This window comes from Thalassophryne amazonica, chromosome 11 (genome assembly GCF_902500255.1).
Source record: "Thalassophryne amazonica chromosome 11, fThaAma1.1, whole genome shotgun sequence".
Classification (NCBI taxonomy): domain Eukaryota; kingdom Metazoa; phylum Chordata; class Actinopteri; order Batrachoidiformes; family Batrachoididae; genus Thalassophryne; species Thalassophryne amazonica.
Window position 1 is genome coordinate 53158180 of NC_047113.1, and position 16527 is coordinate 53174706.

The following is a 16527-nucleotide window of genomic DNA, read 5'->3' on the forward strand; positions in this document are numbered from 1 at the left end:
TAGATAGTCAATTATCTTGTGAAAATAGCATCTTTTTTGTTTTCCCAATATGATAGATACATCTGCTTGTCCAGGCAGTCTGTAAAAAAACAAAAAGAGCGTGGTGAAGACCATCCATGTACATGGTTGCAGTAAACCAAACGGCAGTATCACAACACTTTAGGTTTCAAAGTCCGACAGTCTTAAAAAGTTAAGAGTTTCGGGGTGAAGTGTGTCGTCTCCTCTGTAAATTCGAGCAATCACTTTCAAATAAAAGCTCAGAAGCTTTGTTATCGGGCATAATCACATTTGTTTCAGTCTGTCTGTCAGCCATCGGGATGTTTCTGTTTTGCTAATATGTACGTCACATGCAGAGCTTTGCCGAGTAAGATTTTTTCCGGAAATGCACCTGTTAACTCACTCAGGGAGAGCAATAAAAAAACAGAGACCACTAATTATGAGTGCATGTGCGCAGAGTGATTTAGAATCATGAATAATTTGATGTTGTGTTGCTTACTGCGACATTAAAAAACGTGCAACGTGTCCTTTTAAAATAAAATCTCTCATGCTACAGTTTGAGCAGTGAAAACAGAATAACATGAATCTGTTATTGAAATAAAATTGCAGGGGGGCTTTTTGTGCATGCCAAATTAGCCATTTTTACCATGACTGATTATTTTTCATATTTGTTTTTCTAATATTTACTTTTTTGTTGTTTTTATAAGGTCCCCTGACATAGGGTTGCACGCTGTGACCTAAAATTCATGTCACAGTATAAAGTGAATCCCTTCATGGTAACAATATATATTGTGATATAAACCTAAGTGTAAAAATTATAATGTGTTTCTGAATGGGTCCCTTAGCAAAGGTAAATTGATCAAAATAAATAAATAAAACTGACATAAAAAATAAAAACAGATATAATGTAATTTTAAAAACATTTGTTGTGCAGATCTCAAAACTATTGGTACAATTTGCCGGAAGGTACATCTAAGATGCAAGCCTAGATTTTATATTTTGGTGAAAGAATTAAATAAATTTATGGTCAGTGGCTGTGATTGGAGAAATTGTGCATAGCGTCTGTTTTGCATTTTGTATCACCAGTTATACAACTTCATGATGAAGTAGAGCAGAGGAGGATTCTTCTTCACCAAAATATCAAATCTGGGTTTGTATCCCAGATGTACCTTCTGGCAAATTGTAGCTGAACTTTCAACTCTTCTTAAGAAAATCATCCTCTACACCATTTCATCATGAAGCTGTATAACAGGTGATACAAAATGCAAAACATGTACTATGCACAATTTCTCCAATCACAGCCACAGAAACCGATAACTGCTTCTAGGTTTTCTGGGTGTCTTTCCTCACTCTTATCTTTCTTGCAGACTGTCTGCTCCGCACAGATTTACCATAGAGTGCCATACTGTTTGTATTTCTTCATAATTGATGTGAATAAAGTTCAGATTTAAGACATACGAGGTCTGTTAGAAAAGTATCCGACCTTATTATTTTTTTCAAAAACCATATGGATTTGAATCACGTGTGATTACATCAGACATGCTTGAACCCTTGTGGGCATGCAAGAGTTTTTTCACGCCTGTCGGTTACGTCATTCGCCTGTGGGCAGTCTTTGAGTGAGGAGTCGCCCACCCTCTCGTCGTTTTTTCATTGTTTAGGAATGGCTCAGAGACTGCTGCTTTGTTTGATAAAAATTTTTTCAAAAACTGTAAGGCACAACTGAGTGGACACCATTCGATAAATTCAGCTGGTTTTCGGTAAAAATTTTAATGGCTGAGAGATTTTGGTCTGGTAGTGTCGCTTTAAGGATGGCCCACGGCGCCTGACGGTGATCTGCGCTTCGAGGCGGCAGCGTCTCGCCGTTTCAAGTTGAAAACTTCCACATTTCAGGCTCTGTTGACCCAGTAAGTCGTCAGAGAGCAGAGAACTTTCAGAAGAAGTCGGCATGAGGAGTTTATTCGGACATTCCATTGTTAACGGACATTTTGTAATGAAAGAATGTGCGGGCAGAGTCGCATGTCGGGCCAGACCCGACCGCGGGGGGTCCCGACAGGAAAAACACCTCCGTTGGAAACCTTAACGGACAAGTTGGAACATGCCCAAGCTGTTAAACAATTTCTCAGTTACTCACTTGTTGAAAGCCATCAAAAGCCACCTGAATTTTACAAATGGTTTTCAACACGGAGGTGTTTTTCCTGTCGCGGCACACACAGATTCGCCGAGTCATCACGGAAATGACTCGGCGAATTTGCGCGCACGTCTTTCATTAAAAAATGTCCTTAAACAGTGGAATGTCCGCATAAAGTCCTCATTCCGGCCTCTTCTGAATCTTCTCTGTTCTCTCACGATGTCCTGGGTGAATTAAGCCTTAAATTAGAATGTTTTCAGGTTGAAACAGGCCGACGACGGCACCTGGATGCGCTGCCTGACGTCCCGCTCCGTGGGAAGTCCTTACAGTGACAGAAACACCCCATAATCTCTCAGCAGCCGTTAAACTTTTCACCGAAAACCAGCTAAATTTCTCGAATAGTGTCCACTCGGATATTCCTCACAGGTCCAGAAAAAATTTTGATAAAGCAACGCGCGCCGTCTCGAGCAGCGTGTGAAACAAAGGAATTCAGCCGAGAGGGCTGAACCACATCTCACTCAAGGCCTGCCCACAGGGAAATGACGTCACCGACACGCGTGAAAAAACTCAGGCATGCGCACGAGGGTTCAAGCATGATTGGTGTAATCGCACGTCATTCAAATCCATATAGTTAAAAAAATAAATAAAAGTGTCAGTTTCTTATCCAAGAGACCTCGTATTCAGTGACTTGGGAATGTTCATGTATTCATCCCCTGACTTACCTGCAGAAAACTGGCTATAAAACTGATTATTTACAGGTATTTACCAAAGGGGCAAATTACTTATGCAACCCATTATCTTGGCTTTTATATTTTTAATTGATTTATATCAAGTTGGAGACACTTGGTTTGACTTTGAGTTTAGAGAAGATGATTTTAGAAAGTTTTATATTGAGAAGCCTGATTTATTTCTATATTTGAAATGGCATAAATAAATTAAAATGTGTGAAATACCAAGTGGCCGAATACTTCTGCAAGCCATTGTACTTCCACTCTTACTTTATGATTGTTTGGCATCGATGTTAACCAGTAACTACTGGATGTCTTTGGTACTTGGTCTCTTCAGAGGATCAGTGGGTACAATTGAAACGATTTTTTGTCAAACAGTTACTTTGGGAGACTCTAATGAGGTGAATCACTTGCTGTTGTGAAAGTATCAATGGCAACAGCATTTTTGCTATGTATCACACTTTTTGGGCCTGATTCAGCACCCATATGCTTCAGTGTTGAGGACCTCAGCAAGTAGGAAAGGCTAAGGGGACACCCACATTTTACCTGACTGTGGCAAATGGATGTCTGCTTTTGAGAGGTGGGAATTTATTGTGTGTCTAAGTTGTTGAGAGTTATATAATTTAAGAATTTATGGTTGTTGAGTAGGTAATATGCAAAACTCTGTCTGAGCATCCCCAGTAGCAATTGAGCACATAATTGTGCTGATTTCACTCTTTGTTTTAATGTTGCAGATGGAGTGGCTGCAGTATTAGCCAATACTCCCAGATTTGACTAGATACAGAGGAGGTTTTTAGACTGCTGCATCACCAGTTCATGAAATAAAGATGGCATGACAGTTAATGTTTCTGACCCTCTGTCAGCAGTTGTGTAATACACATAGGTAGAGGGAGACACTAGACATATGGCTGTCCTCACACTTTCCTTCCTTCTGGCATCCCTTGAATTTATTTTGTATGCTTTCCTCTGAATAGATACTACTGAGGAAAATAGTGGTGAAACTGTGGATTTAGCGTTGATGAATTTATGCTTCAAATAGCTTTTTTTTTTATCTTTCTTTAAGGCCACACTTGCCTGATCACTGTTAAAAACTATTAACAAGGAGTTTGTTGTGTTTTATATGGAACCATGAATACCCCCCCCCCCCCCAAAAGGTGCATGTTTTGTGCGTGTAAAGAATGGGTTGTGTATTGTTTTTATTTTTTCATGTTCTGATGATGCAGCCTTTCTTAAACAGATAAATAGTACAAATCTGATTCTGTGCTTGTGTGGAATATTTATTTGTGAAGTTCTCCTGTTTAGTATTACCCATCATCTCTCACAGAACCTTGTTTCCTAGCATGTTTCAGAAAGCAGTGTATAGCTTGCTCCAGAGGCCATGTGTGATGAGTGTGTGTGGGGGAGGGCGCGTGTTATGCCATCACTGAATAGATGGGTTGTTCTGGGAACACCATACAATGAGCACTACAACTGATTTAAACTTGAGTCACGTGCAGTTGCAAAAGCAACTGCTTTGTCACTAATATACAGTAGGCCTATGTTATGCATGCATTCTTTATTTTACTTTAAATAATGCAACTGGGGCCAAGGTGTGTGTATATATAAATTACTTGTGTGCTTGTGTTTACAGCTGCCCAAGCTCAAGCACAAGCAGAAGAGAGACGCAGCCTGACAGGGAACAGTCCAGGTCCTGCAACCAACACACCAGCTAAACCTCAGGGGTGCAGGCCAGGTAAATGACTTCACACCATCATGGTTCTTACAGACACTGACAGCACTATTACAGCTCTGTCCTTTTCTCTGATTAGGCTCAATTGATGTTGCACTGTCAGTAACCCTTTTCAGTTAGGTCTGATGCCAGTTCCTTTGCACAACAAAAATACTGGTGGAAAAAAGTCTCTTTCCCCTTTAAAAACAAACAAAAAAAAACGGATGAGCAGCTTTTCATATTGGTTTGAAAAGCAGTCTCCTGTTGCAGTGCAGTAGTCTGTTTAAATTTGGGTGAGCTGGAGACGGCCCATTTGGTGATGGTGTCACGTTCATGGTCCAATTTATGAGTTGATGGACTCATAAATGTTGTGAAAGTAGTTTTGAAAAAGTGTGTCAGGCTTTACAAGAACTGAGCTCAGCTACTGAAATCAACACCAGCTTCACATTAGGGATCTGGTGTCATTCCACCACCTTCTCTGTGGTTTACTCCAGGTAATCCTTAGTCATCATGTTATTCCTTTAAGAGTTGACAAAGCTCATTAATCACAATCACATGGACACATCAGCCTGTGATGCAAAGCCTTTTAACACAGCACACTTCCAATCCATACTTCCATCCTTATCATAGGTACTGTACGTGTAATGCTTTATGTTTAGTATCTTGAAAAAAGTTTACGCATGCATTTGCAGTGATTGATGGCGCCACACTTAGAATAGACGATAAACTGCGAGTGGCAAAGGAGAGGCGTGAGGAGGCAGACAGACAACAAGGTAAGATATTCTGTGTTTTGTTAAACTATTTTGACAATTCTGACTCTAATCTGTCTAAATAGATTCCATTTCAGTGTATTTTATTTATTCAGCGGAAAATCACAACAAAGTTGCCTCAGGACGCGTCACACGAATAAAGTCTAACCAAAGTCTAACTAAAAATTTAACCACTTACAACTCAAAGACAACATATCACTTATATCCATATCCATTGATTTAATTGTAGCAGTTTCACTGAGCTAACTTGTCAGGGCATGTAGGTGTTTGTATGTGTGTCTGTATTCACCTTATTCAGGAAGTCAGGGTGGGCGGGTCCATTTTGTCAAACAACTTCCGGTTTGCCATTGAGTCGATTAGCTACCTGGGAACACAGTGCCCCAGAAATATCCAAACATGAGCAGCATTAATTGTTCAGTTCGTGGGTGCCACAACAACTGGAAGAAGAGGAAACTATCACTTTCAGAACAATGTTTTGAACATGGAAAGGAGAGATCTGAGTGCTGTGGACGAGCATTTAACTTGTTCCCTCCTCCATCGAAAGACGAGGATCTCCGGTGCCCGCTGAAGGCGCTGAATTTGAAAAATCCCCCCAAACGTTCCTATGTCTGTTCTTTTTATTTTATGGAGAAAAAACCCACACCACTGGATCTGTACCCAGAGAAGTGGTGTGGGTATAACGCACACTATAACGCTCCATTGAAGAAGCCACAGCTGATGCTAGTGAGATAAACGGGTAAGCTGTGTTTGTGGCATTAGCTGCTATCTTATTTACTCATTTTCTGGCATTTGAAACAACTGCATGAAATAACACAATACGTATATTAATGTTACGTAATCTTGGCATTACGGTCATACTACTTGTCGGGTAGTATTTTAGCTTGATTGTGCTTTTATATGAGCTCCGCACCACTGTGCGGCACGAAGCTCGTACATAGTTCCCCATAGCCAACCGTCCACACCGAGTGACAACACAAAGTAGTTAAAAATAATCGAGGGCCACTTTTTCATGTCATCTTCCCCCTCTGTTATGACCCGTGGGTGAGCTAGAGTCGATCCCTTTGAGCTTTTCAAAAAGGCTTTTGTTTCTACCCATCTAATATCTTCCGTTCTTCTGTATTGAAAACACTGCTCACCGGAAGTCCTAAGACAAAACGTAAATGCCTCTGTTGTAAAAGTGTGCGGGGCTGAATAAGGTGAATACAGGGATTAAAGTTCTCCATCACTACGATAGATTTAGACTGAGAAAATAGTTATTAGAAAAATCCTCCAGAATGCATCCCTGGACATCATAAACCCCAAATTTTCTGGGGGCCTTCAGCAGTATATTAACACAGTTAGAAAAGACCAACAGTGGTTAATGAGTAAAATATAACATTGTTCAGCAGCAGAACACTTAGCTGTTTTCTTAGTGGTCTCCACTTTGTTTTACCGTAAATGGTATATGTATATATATGTGTCTGTGTGTGTGTATATATATATATATGGCTCCCTGTTAATTCCAGAATAGAATTTAAAATTCTTCTTCTTACTTATAAGGTTTTGAATAATCAGGTCCCTTCTTATCTTAGGGACCTCATAGTACCATATCACCCCAATAGAGCGCTTCGCTCTCAGACTGCAGGCTTACTTGTAGTTCCTAGGGTTTGTAAGAGTAGAATGGGAGGCAGAGCCTTCAGCTTTCAGGCTCCTCTCCTGTGGAACCAGCTCCCAATTCGGATTAGGGAGACAGACACCCTCTCTACTTTTAAGATTAAGCTTAAAACTTTCCTTTTTGCTAAAGCTTATAGTTAGGGCTGGATCAGGTGACCCTGAACCATCCCTTAGTTATGCTGCTATAGACTTAGACTGCTGGGGGGTTCCCATGATGCACTGAGTGTTTCTTTTTATTCACCTCTTTTTGCTCTGTATGCACCACTCTGCATTTAATCATTGGTGATTGATCTCTGCTCTCTTCCACAGCATGTCTTTTTCCTGATTTTCTCCCCTCAGCCCCATCCAGTCCCAGCAGAAGACTGCCCCTCCCTGAGCCTGGTTCTGCTGGAGGTTTCTTCCTGATAAAAGGGAGTTTTTCCTTCCCACTGTCACCAAGTGCTTGCTCATAGGGGGTCGTTTTGAACGTTGGGGTTTTTCTGTAATTATTGTATGGCTTTTGCCTTACAATATAAAGCACCTGTTTGTTGTGATTTGGCGCTATATAAATAAAATTGATTTTATATATATATGTATATATATACACGTGCCACTATGCAGGCTTTTAAGTGGAATTACTTGGATTTTATTGATACTCTCACACAAAGAGAAAAGATCATGCTTTTTTTATATTCCTCCACACACTCATTCAGTGTTGTTTCCTTACCTGTGGTTAGCTTTACGAGAGTCTCAGATCATGGAGCGGGAGCGTAAGACCAAGCTGCAAGTTGAGCGTCAGTTGGAGGAACGTCAGAGGAAACTTGAGGAACAGCGTAGGAAGGAAGAGCAGAAACGTTTGGCTGTGGAGGAGAAGAGGAAGCAGAAACAGGAGGAAGCAAAGGTGAATGTCTCAGTGGTACAGGTGCTGACAGTCACTGAAGCAGTATGTAACTATTTTTCTGCAAAGAACAATTGTTTTTATGGATCATTTTCAAGAGGACAATGAGAAACATTAGACCCAATGATATATATGAGCTGGAGACTGCTGTCAAAACAACCTGGACTTCCATAACCCTTAAAGCCTTAGTCCCAGCGAATAATAAAGCCATGAATAATGAGCCACGTATAAATCTATCATGTATCCGCTATGAAGAAGCCTCTATGTACCTCACATGTGCCAGGTTTCAGCCTCTAATGAGCCATGACTGACCTGTCATTTGAGCCCCATCCAGCCTGGAATGGCTCGTGTTGCCGCGTGTGATCCACGTCAAGCCACATGATTCATGTAGCGCCATGTAACGTGACCGTGGTGCATGTTACACTCTTTTGCACGCTCGCGTTCTTCATAACCCTACTTTTTACAGCTGCTTATAAAGAAGGAATGAACATGCAACTGTTTTACCAAACCATGACAGTATAAACATTACAAATAATTACCTTTTTAGGCTGTTCCAAATACCTTCTCCACCTCATGCAGCACACGAGAGAGTAGAAAAAAAAAGGTCCAGATGAAACAGTCCTCTGTGATTCCAGAAACGATTAGAGGTGTTTTCAACATCTAAACTTTTTATATAAAATAATTATTTTGTGGCAGATTAATCGTTTTCTGTCAGTGCACAAAGCAGGTGGGATTGTCATGACGAAGTGCGCGAGAGGACAGAGCCAAAATAGCCTGTCCTGTCCTTGTAGCCACCAGGTGTTGAGATAATGGGCTTTTGACAGCCTCATCCTCACCACAACCATTGTCCTCATAGTACCTCGTACACAAACTGCCTCATGCTGTTGTTGCTAAATTTTTGAACTTCTTGAAATTAGCGCCACATTCAGAGATGAGCCTTGTTTGACGACTAGCCACTATTCTCCCATGTGTGTTGAAAAATTGGACTCGTGCCAAAAAAAAATTGCTACGTGGCTCATTATTTATCCTTCATTATTCGGTGAGACCAGGACTTAAGAAGTGCCACAGGCTGATCGCCTCCATACCACATTGCATGGATCCAGTAATATATGCAAAAGGAGTCCCAACCAAATACTGAGTGCACAAATTAGCTTTTTTTTTTAATAATTAAAAAAAAATCTGTGAAACATTTGTTTATAGGTAATAAGTCTTTTATGCTTAAAATTTTCACTTTCTGAAATAACTGACAAAAAATTCAGAACTTTTTATAATATTAAATTTTTTGAGATGCACTTGTAGATACTATCTAGTACTAACTTTAAATAAAAATAATATTTCACAAAACATTTTTTGGTCTTTAGTAGGTTTTTCAGTTATTTTCTCACTTAAAAAAAAATAAAAATGAAAGTCTGAATCTTGAGTCTTGTTCTCTTCCTTCATTGAAAAATGGCAGAAAAATTAACCAGGTCTCATGTCCCCCCTACTGCTGCAGTTGTAGGGACATTAACCTGGGACTTTTCAGTGAGGAGATTTGTTATCTTTGACAGCTTGTGACGACTGAAGTTCTTTCTCTTATGGCTTGGGGTTAGAGGTTAGGTTTAGGGGGATAAAGGTGTTTATTTTTTTTCTTTAAACAATTGAATGCATCTTTGAGTGTTAAGGACAATTACAGCTCAAGCGAACAGGTAAGACTGCTGCATTTGGGGCCAACTAAACATGAAAGAATGATTAATAACACAAAACATTTTAACGGCAATCATTTCACACAGGAATACATGCAACCCTATCCCAGCATTCCAGTATATAAACCACAAAGTAACACACATGAAGTGTGTACGCATGCAAATACTCCCTTCGTTGAAATAAGTTTCTTTTTTCCTCACTCTTTCTTGCTGTTGAATTAAGTAATGACATTACACTAAATGACGTACATTTTTTGTTTTCCTTATCCTTGTTGTGTTGCAGGAGCACTACGAGGCGGTGGTACGGCGGACAATGGAGCGCAGCCAGAGAGTAGAGCAGAGGCAAAAGAGATGGTCCTGGGGAGGACTGTCACCAGATTCAGATGGAAGAACAGGTACCTTTTTTCTCCCTTCAGAATAAAGTAGTTATTTATTTTTCTTTCTATTCTATTTTCTTTCTTTGTGCATAACCTTTTTAAGTGACATCATGGAAAATTTAAAAGCCCCTACCTACAGGAGCTTTGATTTTGTCACCTTGAGCAAAATATGAAATGACCTCAATGCGGACTGCATTTATATAGTGCTTTTCCATCTGCATCAGACGCTGTCTGTGTGCGGTCTTTGAGCTTTAGTTTGTGGCTCAGTCGTGGCAGTTCTTCACCTACTCCATAGGAAAATTGGTCTGATCTACTGTGTGTCTCTTTTGAATACTAGCTCATAACATTTAAAAATTAAATAATCAGCGGTTGCTATCGGTACAGGCAGGTACATGTATAAAACTATGTAAAATAAAACTGAACATCTATGAGAGAAGTTCATGCATTTGTCTGAATTCTTATATTGATCTATATCAGTGATGTGAAATGGTGATGGAGTTACCATATTTATATTTCTGAGCGCCTTGGGTGCATGAAATTCTGCTTGAAGTGGGGGGTGGGTGTTTTCACAAACTCGGCCAAATATTCCATTTGTTGGACCGCTCATTTCAATAAAATGTCGGATTTTCTCACAAATAAATAATAAATCACCTGTCTGTCTTTTTCCCCCTATCCTTTTATCATTTGTTAAATGTGTTCCTTGTCACCTGATATCTGGTGCAGTGGGGTAAAAAAAAGTGACATGCACGGTCAGTTTTCATTGTTAACCAAATGGATAATAATTTACTTCACTGAATCATTTTCCACAGTGTTTATATTAAAACAGAAAACTTTGGGTCTTACGGAAGCTTAAAAAGTTACGACGTGTTTAAATCTAGGCAACTCTGCAGGTAAATAAACCGTTGGTTGCCGTCTGTACAAAGCTAGCCATATTGTCACAGAACACTTCCTGTTGCACAAGTGTTTCACAATAAGAGCACAGGACAAATGGATGATGAGGAAAAACACTGAAAACCTGTTTTTCTCTTTTTACAATATGTTGGGGGGGGGGGGGGGGGTCATGGGATTAATTTATTTTAGGTGGGGGTTTATTTTGAGAAAAAAAAGTTGTGTGGGCGTTTAACCAACTTTCTGTGTTTTGCTTTTTTATTTGCAGCAAAACAAAAACAAGTGGCGTGCATGGTCAGTTTTGACCAGTCAGAAAAGTCTGGTTCTCATGGAAGATTAAAAAAAACCCTCCTATCTAAATCCTAACAACTCTGCAGTTAAATAATCTGTTTGTTGCTGTCTGTGATTTCTGCTCATTAAGATAAAAAAAAAAAATCCATAATTTTCCCACCAGCCTCTCACTGAAAACAGTGGAACATCTAGTCTGTTGCTATCAACTTTAAGCCAGTTTTTGACATGTTCTTGTCCCGAAATGCTGAATGTTGCCTACTGTGTTCCACTCTCACTAAAAATGGCTAACAAATGTCCAGGCAACAGAAAAGATCAGTCTGAACTCCCTTCAAAGTTCTGAACACGCATAAAACTTAATGCCAAACTTTGCAGACATCAGCTGACAAGACAATCATTTTGGTGAATGGAAAAATGACTTTTGTCAGACAAAAACAGAGTAGCTCCTTCGCTGTGTGACTGTGACAAAGCTAGCCACATTGGCACACAACACTTCCTGAGTCTTTCACAATAAGAGTACTGGATAAACTGATGCTGTCATCACATTTCTGACACGGAAGAGGAGAAAAACATTGTGAAAACTCAGAATTTTTTGCTTTTTAAAATATGCTGGGGGTCATGGAATATACACTCAACAAAAATATAAACGCAACACTTTTGGTTTTGCTCCCATTTTGTATGAGATGAACTCAAAGATCTAAAACTTTTTCCACATACACAATATCACCATTTCCCTCAAATATTGTGCACAAACCAGTCTAAATCTGTGATAGTGAGCACTTCTCCTTTGCTGAGATAATCCATCCCACCTCACAGGTGTGCCATATCAAGATGCTGATTAGACACCATGATTAGTGCACAGGTGTGCCTTAGACTGCCCACAATAAAAGGCCACTCTGAAAGGTGCAGTTTTATCACACAGCACAATGCCACAGATGCCGCAAGATTTGAGGGAGCGTGCAATTGGCATGCTGACAGCAGGAATGTCAACCAGAGCTGTTGCTCGTGTATTGAATGTTCATTTCTCTACCATAAGCTGTCCCCAAAGGCGTTTCAGAGAATTTGGCAGTACATCCAACCAGCCTCACAACCGCAGACCACGTGTAACCACACCAGTCCAGGACCTCCACATCCAGCATGTTCACCTCCAAGATCGTCTGAGACCAGCCACTCGGACAGCTGCTGAAACAGTCGGTTTGCATAACCAAAGAATTTTTGCACAAACTGTCAGAAACTGTCTCAGGGAAGCTCATCTGCATGCTCGTCGTCCTCATCGGGGTCTCGACCTGACTCCAGTTCGTCGTCATAACCGACTTGAGTGGGCAAATGCTCACATTCGCTGGCGTTTGGCATGTTGGAGAGGTGTTATCTTCACGGATGAATCCCGGTTCACACTGTTCAGGGCAGATGGCAGACAGCGTGTGTGGCGTCGTGTGGGTGAGCGGTTTTCTGATGTCACTGTTGTGGATCGAGTGGCCCATGGTGGCGGTGGGGTTATGGTACGGGCAGGCGTCTGTTATAGACAAAGAACACAGGTGCATTTTATTGATGGCATTTTGAATGCACAGAGATACCGTGACGAGATCCTGAGGCCCATTGTTGTGCCATACATCCAAGAACATCACCTCATGTTGCAGCAGGATAATGCACGGCCTCATGTTGCAAGGATCTGTACACAATTCTTGGAAGCTGAAAATGTCCCAGTTCTTGCATGGCCGGCATACTCACCGGACATGTCACCCATTGAGCATGTTTGGGATGCTCTGGACCGGCGTATACGACAGCGTGTACCAGTTCCTGCCAATATCCAGCAACTTCGCACAGCCATTGAAGAGGAGTGGACCAACATTCCACAGGCCACAATTGACAACCTGATCAACTCTATGCGAAGGAGATGTGTTGCACTGCATGAGGCAAATGGTGGTCACACCAGATACTGACTAGTATCCCCCCCAATAAAACAAAACTGCACCTTTCAGAGTGGCCTTTTATTGTGGGCAGTCTAAGGCACACCTGTGCACTAATCATGGTGTCTAATCAGCATCTTGATATGGCACACCTGTGAGGTGGGATGGATTATCTCAGCAAAGGAGAAGTGCTCACTATCACAGATTTAGACTGGTTTATGAACAATATTTGAGGGAAATGGTGATATTGTGTATGTGGAAAAAGTTTTAGATCTTTGAGTTCATCTCATACAAAATGGGAGCAAAACCAAAAGTGTTGCGTTTATATTTTTGTTGAGTGTATTTATTTTAGGTGGGCGTTTAATAAACTTTAATTAAAAATAAATAATAATTTAATTTCTGGGGGGCATTTAACCAACTTTCTTAATAAAACATGGATTGGCTGCTGCTTGGCCCTGGGTCCTCAGTTGCTTGAATACGATATTTCCTCTATTAGAACCAGTCTCTAGGTGACAGTAGAAAGACCTTGGCTTCACTTTTGCGGTCTGTGGCTGCTGCCAATTTGGTTTCTTTTTGTTGTGGATGACTGCATGTTGAGTCCAGTATAATTACCTTCATGTTGATTTTTGCATGGGCTACTCCCTCATGTATTTATTGCTTTATAAGCAGAGCAGTGGCTCAAGCAAAGGCACTTGTTAACCCTCTCTACTCTGCGTAGATAAAGGATGAACTTGCATTTTCTCGCTCCTCCCTGAGAGTTTTCTTTCCCAACAGGAGACTCTGATGGTAGCACGTCGTCTCCAGTAGCTATAGTAATCTCCCCTGCCTCGCCAGAAAAGCCACCAAGGAGTCAACAAGGTTTTCTTTGCTGTTAATTTACCCACCACTGTAGCAGCACAGCATGGATTGGCACTCCAGATAGTTTACCTCCTATTCTTCACGCCTGTAGTCTAACTGGAACACTTTCTGCAACTTCTTTGTGCATGTATATGACATCTTTAGTAATCTTTTTTGCATGAAATTTCTTTCAAGCACTTCAGGGGAAACATGCCAATTCACAATCAAACAGCATGAAAAACGGCTTAAAAAACAATATCCTCACCCCTTCCCACTACTGGCAGACACTTTGCAATACTGATGCTTTTATGTTTAAAGTGGTTATATTTTTGAAACATTTGTCTTTTACTAGCTAACATGTTTTTCCAGCATTTGTATTTAACAAGTAACAACATACAGTGTGTAGAGAGTATGCAATGGCTTGCCAGAGTACTAAAAAGTACTCAATCTGCATAAGTTCCACTTCAGATGAATAAGTCATTGAGGACGTTAAACCAGCATATGTATTTTTGTGTGTGTATTCCTTGTGAGGAATGTTGATGGTGTTAAATTTGTAGAACATTATACTTCCACTGTCCACCCTTTTCCCTTTGGCCAGAGTCCTGTGTAAACCCTGCTTCCCTGTCTATCGTTTTTCCTCCCTCCTAGCGGACAAACGCTCTACATCCACTACGAACCTGAAACAGCCTTCTGAGGCTGGCATAAGCAAACGCCTGTCCTCCTCTGCCACCCTCATCAAATCTCCTGACAAACGTAAGTCCTCTTGTCTTTCCTCTCCTGTTTTCGCAACTTCTCTCTCCCTCCACATTCCACAGCTGTGCTAACTCCTTAATGTTCCAGGTATTTTTTTCTTGCAGGTGACCAAATTCTAGGCAACATGATGTAAATACAGTTTATCTGGTAATTTTTTTAAGTTTGAGCAAAATCTGACATTCCAGCCACTGATAAACAAGGTTGACCACGTGTTTGTGCTTTTTTCCATTGTCCACATACAGTAGTGTTCAGAATAATAGTAGTGCTATGTGACTAAAAATATTAATCCAGGTTTTGAGTATATTTCTTATTGTTACATGGGAAACAAGGTACCAGTAGATTCTCACAAATCCAACAAGACCAAGCATTCATGATATGCACACTCTTAAGGCTATGAAATTGGGCTATTAGTAAAAAAAAAAAAAAAAAAAAAGTAGAAAAGGGGGCGTTCACAATAATAGTAGCATCTGCTGTTGACGCTACAAACTCAAAACTTATGTTCAAACTGCTTTTTTAGCAATCCTGTGAATCACTAAACTAGTATTTAGTTGTATAACCACAGTTTTTCATGATTTCTTCACATCTGTGAGGCATTAATTTTGTTGGTTTGGAACCAAGATTTTGCTGGTTTACTAGTGTGCTTGGGGTCATTGTCTTGTTGAAACACCCATTTCAAGGGCATGTCCTCTTCAGCATAAGGCAACATGATCTCTTCAAGTATTTTGACATATCCAAACTGATCCATGATACCTGGTATGCGATATATAGGCCCAACACCATAGTAGGAGAAACATGCCCATATCATGATGCTTGCACCACCATGCTTCACTGACTTCACTGTGAACTGTGGCTTGAATTCAGAGTTTGGGGGTCGTCTCACAAACTGTCTGTGGCCCTTGGACCCAAAAAGAACAATTTTACTCTCATCAGTCCACAAAATATTCCTCCATTTCTCTTTAGGCCAGTTGTGTTTTTTTGGCAAATTGTAACCTCTTCTGCACGTCTTTTATTTAGCAGAGGGACTTTGTAGGGGATTCTTGCAAATAAATTAGCTTCACACAGGCGTCTTCTAACTGTCACAGCACTTACAGGTAACTCCAGACTGACTGTCTTTGATCATCCTGGAGCTGATCAGTAGGTGAACCTTTGCCATTCTAGTTATTCTTCTATCCATTTTGATTGTTGTTTTCTGTTTACTTCCATGCGTCTCTGTTTTTTTTTTTTTTTTTTTTTTTTTTTTTTTTTGGTCCATTTTGAAGCATTGGAGATCATTGTACAACTCCTGGCAAAAATTATGGAATCACCGGCCTCGGAGGATGTTCATTCAGTTGTTTAATTTTGTATAAAAAAAGCAGATCACAGACATGACACAAAACTAAATTCATTTCAAATGGCAACTTTCTGGCTTTAAGAAACACTACAAGAAATCAAGAAAAAAAGATTGTGGCAGTCAGTAACGGTTACTTTTTAGACCGAGCACAGGAAAAAAATATGGAATCACTCAATCCTGAGGAAAAAATTATGGAATCACCCTGTAAATTTTCATCCCCCAAACTAACACCTCCATCAAATCAGATGTTGACTCCAGTTTCCTCCCATTCGTTCCTCATTTGTTTTGTTGTGCATTTTTCGATTTTTGAGACACATTGCTTTAAGTTTTCTGTCTTGACGCTTTGATGTCTTCCTTGGTCTACCAGTATGTTTGCTTTAACAACCTTCCCATGTTGTTTATATTTGGTCCAGAGTTTAGACACAGCTTACTGTGAATAACCAACCTCTTTTGCAACATTGCGTGATGATTTACTCTCTTTTAAGAGTTTGATAATCCTCTCCTTTGTTTCAATTGACATCTCTCGTGTTGGAGCCATGATTCATGTCAGTCCACTTGGTGCAACAGCTCTCCAAGGTGTGATCACTCCTTTTTAGATGCAAAC

The 16527-nt window shown here is 40.3% G+C and overlaps 1 protein-coding gene across 13 annotated transcripts in view; it reads left to right on the forward strand.

The window, feature by feature from the left end:
* map7d3 (MAP7 domain containing 3) overlaps positions 1 to 16527 on the forward strand; it is a 63869-nt gene that overhangs the window by 19633 nt on the left and 27709 nt on the right. For 11 of the 13 annotated variants that reach the window (XM_034181701.1, XM_034181691.1, XM_034181692.1 and 8 more), the window contains exons 2-6: positions 4484 to 4585; positions 5254 to 5334; positions 7701 to 7864; positions 9827 to 9938; positions 14489 to 14593. In XM_034181701.1, coding sequence (XP_034037592.1) covers positions 4484 to 4585; positions 5254 to 5334; positions 7701 to 7864; positions 9827 to 9938; positions 14489 to 14593 — 564 coding nt within the window. The remainder of the gene's footprint in view (positions 1 to 4483; positions 4586 to 5253; positions 5335 to 7700; positions 7865 to 9826; positions 9939 to 14488; positions 14594 to 16527) is intronic. The other 2 variants (XM_034181700.1, XM_034181695.1) reach the window with 2 other exon arrangements.